We start from the raw sequence: 7,979 nt of genomic DNA on the forward strand, positions 1-7,979 counted from the left end.
ATAATGTAATACCCACTGATTTCGTACATGCTAAATTAAGTTCAGCTTAGCTAACAAATTATAGTATGATAAAAACGGAGGTTTTGCATTATTGAGTTATTTTATAAATTATATCGATTGCAATTACAACATAACATACAGATCTGTTAATTCACATATTATAGAAAAGCGATTCTAAATTATAGTTGTACATTTTGTAACATCCTTTTATGCTTTGTAACTATATCATAAAAGTTTGAGGAGAAATGAGTTAGATTTTGTAAGGTAGTATAATATATTAAACTTTGTATATATTTTGGATAATTATTCTAAATTAAAAGTACGTTTAATGCTTTATTGTTTTAACTTATTTCTTATATCCTATTAAATCGAGTCTTTTTTTACTTTTTTTTTTATTATGTCATTTTCAGCATCACGTTACATACATATGTACTTCTCGGAATACGGTGATCTCGATTGTATTATAGCTGAATTATGCAATATTTAGTAAGAAACATTTATTTATTAACTTGAGGAAACCATGCTTTTTTCTTAATTAAAGAGATCAATAGATTAATTATAAAACTGTGCAAGTTGCAACTTATTGACTGTCATTGTGCAACTAAACAGAAAAAATTCATTATGAACGAACGGAAAATAAAAGTGTCGAGTTTTTGCTTTAAAATGGACATTGTGTGGTCAAATATTAGTGACATAAAGCTCTTGTGAAACACCTCTGAGTGAATGTATGTATAAATTCATTATGTTGATCGTTTATGTAACCACATTGATATCTTTTATTCTTTCGCAGTTGCTTTACTTGTAGTATTATCTACGTGCGTGATTTCGTTCATTTTCTTTTAAAGAAAATCAATTTAAGATAGAAAAAGGCAGAAGTAGAAAAAAAGAGAAGAAAAAGGAAAACGAACAAATCGAAATGAATCGAGTAAAGAAATTGCTATCGAGTAAAGAGACTCGAGATTATTTGATGAGGTAAGTTACGTAGAACATACTTGTTACGTAGTTACGTATACGCAAGCATGCACGTGTGATCCTGTTACTTAGTATTCGATATATATTGAATTAAGAGAGATTTCAACGTATGAAAATCGCTTTTCTGTTTTAGCACACATTTTTGGGGACCTGTAGCTAATTGGGGCATTCCAATCGCTGCAATCGCCGATATACAAAGAGATCCGAAATATATCAGTGGAAAAATGACACTTGGTTAGTTTGTCAGTTTTATGTTCTCTAATATATTTGTTAGCCGTTAAAATTTTCCTCGTATATACATGAAAATAAGTGAAGTTATGCAAAGGTTTTTTGTATGCTAAAATATAACACTGTTTTTAGTCGTTTTACATGCATTCAGTATATTCGTTGTTTTTTTAATAGTTGAACATTCTATAGAAAATTGGATACTGTAGTGTGCAGTTAAATACATGCATTTCTAGTTTCACTTGGATAAATTCGAGTTTATCAACTGGTTCATATATTCAGTGGAATTATAATTATAGAATATTAAAAAATTGAGGAATTGAAATATCAAAATGTTGAATTATAATGTCATGTTTTTTATTCAAATACAGTACATATAAGTGAGTTGTTGAACATATCAGTATTGAAGAACTTATGTTAAAGAATCATAAGATGCTATATTAATTTTTTTCAGCTTTATGTTTATATTCAGCAATGTTCATGCGTTTTGCACTCAGGGTTGAACCACGCAACTTACTTCTCTTTGCCTGCCATTTTGTTAATGAAGGTGCACAAATTACTCAAGGGAGCAGATTCTTGAAATACCATTATGTAAATAAAAACGAGTAACGAGAAATATAAAATGGATACATATAATTGACCCTTAAATGTACAAATGTTTACAATTGTTTGTTCATTTTATTTCATGTAGTGAACATCATTACAATTAAGTTATATGATGAATACCTCCTGTTGTTTCAAATAGGATGAAAAACACTTGTAAATATAGTAATAAATTGTTTTTAAATGTAAGTTTAAATACTAAACATTGTAATAAAAGTAGTAAAACAATTTTCTATAACTTATGTATAATCAGCATAGTAAATTAGACAGTTGTAAATGTAAACCTATTAATAAATGTATATAAAACAAGTAACGTTGGAAAATGTTAGTTACAGTATTAATCAGTAGTTTCAATAGTTATGGAACATTTACTTCCTATTCCTTTACCAATGTATTAACAATAAGTTTACCAATGTATTAATAAATTAGTAACATGTATTAACTAATTTTATTATATAATTTGAAATAAAAAAAAAAATTTGGTTAATTTCATTATATATGCTAAATTAAGTTCATAATATTATCTGCAATGAGTACTTGTTATGAATATTGATGACTGTTTTGTACTTATAAAAGGGACAAGGTGAAATGACATAAAGCAAAATATAATATAAGCTGATACAATTATATTTACAATACATCATCGTGGTACAAAAAATATAAAATATTTGAAACTAACATTGAGTTATAACGATAATACATGAAATAAATTATGTTTTTAATAATATTATTTATTTGTAAAATTGATGATGATGATGATGATGATGATGATGATGATGATGATGATGATGATGATGATGATGATGATGATGATGATGATGATGATGATGATGATGATGATGATGATGATGATGATGATGATGATGATGATGATGATGATGATGATGATGATGATGATGATGATGATGATGATGATAATAATAATAATAATAAAGTGCTTACAAATGATAGAAATCTTCTAAAAGTGTTAAGTCAACAATCAGTATTCTATACAGACGAACGGACGGATTATATTCTTAATTTAAATTATTATATAGTTTACGAAACTTAAAAGTTTAACTTAATGGACGGCATAATAGTGTGTTGCACTGTCACGATACTACAGTATGTAACAAAAGTTTCCGAACTCTAAGTTTAATAATTTATCGTGGTGGAATGGAAGACGGTAAAAAGGAAAGCATGATATCTTGTACCTTAATATATTTGTTTAAAATAAATCAAATATTTAAAATGTTTAAAATCTAAAAAGAAAAATGTCAATACGTAAATCAAACGTGTTTGCAATCTGAGTTCGGGAACTTTTGCTACATACCGTATTACATCACTACAAGTTACTTACTTCTAACAAAATAGTATAATATTATCGATGTTAATAACAGTACCTGGTTAACTTGAATGGTCGAGGCACCGGCTAATCGACACTTGAACATATCGTACCTATGAAACGTACATTTATGTAAAATTATCCCGAATAATCGTATATTTAAAAAAAGAATTTTGTTTACGTTAATTACCTGGTTTCTTGATCATTAATTAGATTATTGAATTCAGCTTCTACCAATTGACCATCATAATATGTGATCAAGTCTTCGAATGGATATTCAAAACCTTGCTTGCATTCGCACTTGTATCCACCTGTTTCGAAACCCCTTCCGAGAATAGGCACACACTAAATGAAATGAAACAAAAAAATGAATCGTCAAAATTACGACAATCATAGGGAGTAAATATTAATTTTAAAGAAATTCTTAGAAAATCTTACGTATGACGTTTTTTTATCACATTTGTGAGTACCCTTAAACGCATTTGGGGCATAGAACACATCGTCGCATTGGTTGATGTCAAGCTGAAGTAAATCCATGGTCACAGCTACAACACCTCTATAAGGATTTTAACATAAAATGTGATCTTCCTTGTCTCCTTTCTTTGGAATCAAACAGGTTTTCTGTCCTTATGGACTATCTCACATTCGATTTCTCATGCATATGCTATACCTTGTTCAGTTGTCCGGGACGAGAGAAATACTTACTTGAATTCCAGTTTCTCTTTCAAACTGTCCAAACCAAAAAATGGGGATGCATAGGTAATTAGCCATTTCTTCACTTTGCCGTTGCAATCAAAGTACGGAGTTGTCCAATGGCCGTGATTCAGGTTTGCTGCCCTATACAAACGAACGTGCATTCCCATGCATTAAAATAAAACCTACTCATAAGATCAATTCCTCTTATTTTCTGATGCCACAAATATAATTTTTTTATGTTCCGGTTAAACATTACGCATTTACTTCTTCTCCCCCTGCCTCATCCCCACCAATAAACTTAGTATTTCAACATATAACTTATAAGAAAATAAACAGCTCTTCATTCTTACCTATAAGAATTGGGATAATGTTCATATTTTTTAAGATATTCACCAGTTTCATTGTATCTAATTTTTATTTTCATATAATATTTCTCCAGTTCATCGAAATTCGTTGCCCACCTTTCTTTCAGTAATTGAAAATAATTCTTTTTTACGTATGCATCACCTATAATATGAAAGTAAAATCCTTAAAGTAACTATAATATTTTAATAACAATAAGCATTTTTTAATCACTTCTATGCTACCTGTATCATTGAGTCTAGCTAAATCTTCGACTTTGAATTTTCGAGTGTTTAGTTGAGTTTTGTATGCATATGGAGCAAAGAATGTTCTATTTGTAAATTTATTACGATCCCAAAGCGTTGCAGCGGACCATATCTTAGTATCTCCAAGGACTAAAGCTAAAGTTTCCCCGATCATTTGATCTTCAGTGAGTGATCTATCTGCTACTCTTTTACCTGAATAAACTTCATAAGGATCGGAAATTTGTAAAAATGCGCTAATAAAGTTTGCCAATCTGATAGCCATTTTTGCTTCATTTTCAAAAAATTCTTTAGCACCAAAGCTTATATCTCCGCATAATATTAAATCTTGCTGTGTGTAACTATGATTTTAAATATTAGGAGTGAGATTATTTTCATGGTTTTAACATAATTATTGAACGGACCGCTGAAAAAACGTACGAAAACGGATGCTTTCTAGCATACCTTCTGCAGGTTTTTGAGTTTATACTTAAAATAAATTTCAAAGTTTGATCTATATTAATTTGCTCGGATCTTAGCGCTTCTGGTCCGGTAGAGTAATTCCTGTAATGATAATATTGCTCGAGATACTTTTCTCTGAAATGTGGTTTTGCCTTTTCCCACTGTACAAGCATCTTGTGAATCCCTAAAATATGAAAAATGAAACATTGATGAGTAATACAAAAACTAAAAATAGGTAGTACAATAATATAGTAATAGGAAGAAAAAATAAAAATAAAGAAAGAATGTAGAAATAGAAATGCTTACATCCTATTCGGGAACAATCAAATCCATTGTAATATTGTTCTTGAGTTGCTCTTTCTATAATTTCTCCTAAATATGGACGTCGTACTACATTCGGTAACCTGAAACCCGGTTTACATCTACACTGGTACCCTCCCCTTCGAAAACCCCAACCATGTAATGGTTCACACTAAATAAAGATATTTAGATTAAGATTAATAAAAAGAACAAATTTGATTTGTAAAGCATTAAACATGTACTACTTTTTTACATCTAATACCTCTGTAGTTTCTGTTTTACATCTAGCAGTGTTTTCAAATCTGTTTGGACCACTATTCCCTTTTCCTTTAGGACACTGATTTATATCTATTCTTTCAAAATCCATTTCTATTACGGATATCGCAGTATAACTGAAACAAATATATGCAGTTTAAAATAAACTGTGAATAAATAACTTTAAATCGTGTGTTATGTAAAAATGTACGTTGGATATTCAATATGTCTAAATCCAGTATGTCTTGGATAAATATCTGCAATAGGTACAATTGCTGCTACAAGCCATCGATTTGATCTACCACAATCAAAATAAGGTCTGGTCCATTTCACAGGTCCGGGATATTCATCCGCGCCTATGTAAAATAGAAACAATAATAGAATATGAAGATCTAACTTGTGTTTATCTATAAACTTTATTACAGTACCACGTGGTCCATGAAATGTAAATGTTTCATTAGTATTATTAGCATATCGAATTTCAACTTGGTAAGTGGTTTTAGTGTCATGTCTCCTATCAACATTATCTGGTAACCATTTCTTATACCTAAATTAATAAAGCTGATATATAATAATTTATAAGTAATTATAAAGTTTATGTAATTGTTAACCATGTTTTGATTTACCATTCGTTTATACGATAATAATCTGTCGTATAATCTTCGCTTAGACTACCACTGGCAAATGCACCAAGATCTTGTACGTTGAATGTGTTCCGTGTGGATATTCTTTCCAAATGTATGGGATCATTAAAATCATCAGCTCTAAAAGTTCGTGGAGCAAATCTGGGCATAGTTTTGTTGAAAAAGCCTCTGTATGATGGTGAATAAGACATATTTGGAGAAAAATATATGGCAGAAGCATTTATATATGGATTTGCAGAAACATCTGCAACTGTTGACAAGAAATAATACATCATGCCTGGATCATACGTATCATTGATGGCAGGACGTATGAATCTAGACTGCAAAATATAACTCCAGAAGAAGGATCTACTAAGAGCCATATTATGAAGATGCAGCAAAGCAGTCCTATTTGGAAATACAGGATTAATATTAATATCTTTGATGTCAGGTAAATGAGAAACCGTATCCTCCGGTAAATAAAGATCTCCAAGATGTTGAATAGGACAATTCTCTTCATTGATTTTATCCATTTTTAAACGGATTTCATCAAATGCATCTCTGGCTTGCCATTCGTATTGTCCGACAACGCCCAAACAGTAGAAGCTCACGACCACTATCGTGTACATTTTTGAGCCAATAAATTCCATTTTTCCGTAGAAATGGTAGTTAGATTTTTACATCTGTATCATTATTATATTGATTTGTTGAAACATAAAGAAATAAAAAGAAAAAAAGAAAATGCTACGACAAAAAAAAGAATAAAATGGAGCCTGTTTTACGTACGTAACGTTCATTCACATCCCACACGAAACTACATCAAGAACAAGTATAAACACGCCCAATTCACTCGAGAATCGCACGCTAGTTGTATTCTTATATATGTATACCACCGTCTCATAAAAGCTGGTACATATTGCCTAAGTTCTGACGTCATCAGTTCTATACCAAGTTAAAGTTAACTTTTGTCGACCAAATTATACTATCAATGCAAATGATGAACAGATGAACAAACCGCCATTATTTGAAATTCCTTGATATCGCTATAAGTAGATTTATTTTAGAATTTCAATCATAAATATAAATAAATTGCACATTAATGTGATACTTGATGATTATGTTTTACGATGCATATAATTTTAAAATATGTATATATATATTTTTTTAGATAATTTTGTTGTAAAACAACATATTGTGTAATCTACATCATTTTGTTCAAAACGATATTTCAAAAAAAGAGGAAGAAAAAAGAGAAGTTAAACTAAAGTTTAATACGAGATAACATTTAAATATGTTTTATTATGGTAATTCGTATAGCATCTTGGTCCAACGACCCCCCAAGGGTTTGACTCTCCCAAGTACACGTAAGTGTACTCTGCCCGTTGTGGCATTGTCCTAATACAGGTTCACCCCTATTTATTTGCGATGCGAAAAAAGAAGAATTTCTCATAGCTAAACAAGTATTTTGAGGAGACAACTTGCTGGGGGTCTACCTCATGCTTTAATGCGACTGTTCACGTTGTTCTCGTTCCTGAGAAAATTTTTGTAGTGTCTACTCGCAGTTCGAGGCTTTGGATATTAACGTGGGAAATCATCGTCCAAAGGGTTATTAAACATTTCTCATATGAAACTCTTTCATTTAGTTTCAAAAATATTTTTTAGAAAGCGTATACGAGAAACATATAAGATTTTAAGATAAATTTCGGAATAATAATTTTAATTGAAATTTATAATAACAACTGTTTTCATTAATATTCGATTGTGTCATTTTTAATTATAGTTCAAATATTTGCTCGGTATTCTTTCTATTTAATGTTGATACACTTAAAATATATTAATTAGTCAAATTAAATATTAAATTGGTTGTTCGAATTAACCACCAGGAAATTTTCAGCAAAATATAGCAACAGAAATATTTAAAGGCATTATTATTGG

At 30.1% G+C, this 7,979-nt stretch overlaps 2 protein-coding genes across 2 annotated transcripts; one reads left to right on the top strand and one right to left on the bottom strand.

The window, feature by feature from the left end:
- The first annotated feature begins 770 nt into the window (after positions 1-770).
- LOC108579277 (mitochondrial pyruvate carrier 1) lies at positions 771-1,806 on the top strand. Its single transcript, XM_017942780.1, has 3 exons — positions 771-972; positions 1,106-1,206; positions 1,652-1,806. The coding sequence occupies exons 1-3, from the start codon at positions 917-919 to the stop codon at positions 1,804-1,806; spliced, it is 312 nt and encodes a 103-aa protein (XP_017798269.1). The 5' UTR covers positions 771-916.
- Positions 1,807-2,806: 1,000 nt separating this feature from the next.
- Positions 2,807-6,884, bottom strand: LOC108579276. Its single transcript, XM_017942778.1, has 13 exons — positions 6,831-6,884; positions 6,048-6,727; positions 5,850-5,968; positions 5,633-5,777; positions 5,429-5,558; positions 5,173-5,338; positions 4,870-5,050; positions 4,408-4,766; positions 4,171-4,327; positions 3,830-3,961; positions 3,563-3,680; positions 3,315-3,469; positions 2,807-3,237 (listed from the first exon to the last, which is right to left on the bottom strand). The coding sequence occupies exons 2-13, from the start codon at positions 6,692-6,694 to the stop codon at positions 3,132-3,134; spliced, it is 2,415 nt and encodes an 804-aa protein (XP_017798267.1). The 5' UTR covers positions 6,695-6,727; positions 6,831-6,884; the 3' UTR covers positions 2,807-3,131.
- Positions 6,885-7,979: the final 1,095 nt, after the last annotated feature.

Source organism: Habropoda laboriosa, unplaced genomic scaffold (assembly GCF_001263275.1).
Source record: "Habropoda laboriosa isolate 0110345459 unplaced genomic scaffold, ASM126327v1 scaffold64, whole genome shotgun sequence".
Classification (NCBI taxonomy): Eukaryota; Metazoa; Arthropoda; class Insecta; order Hymenoptera; family Apidae; genus Habropoda; species Habropoda laboriosa.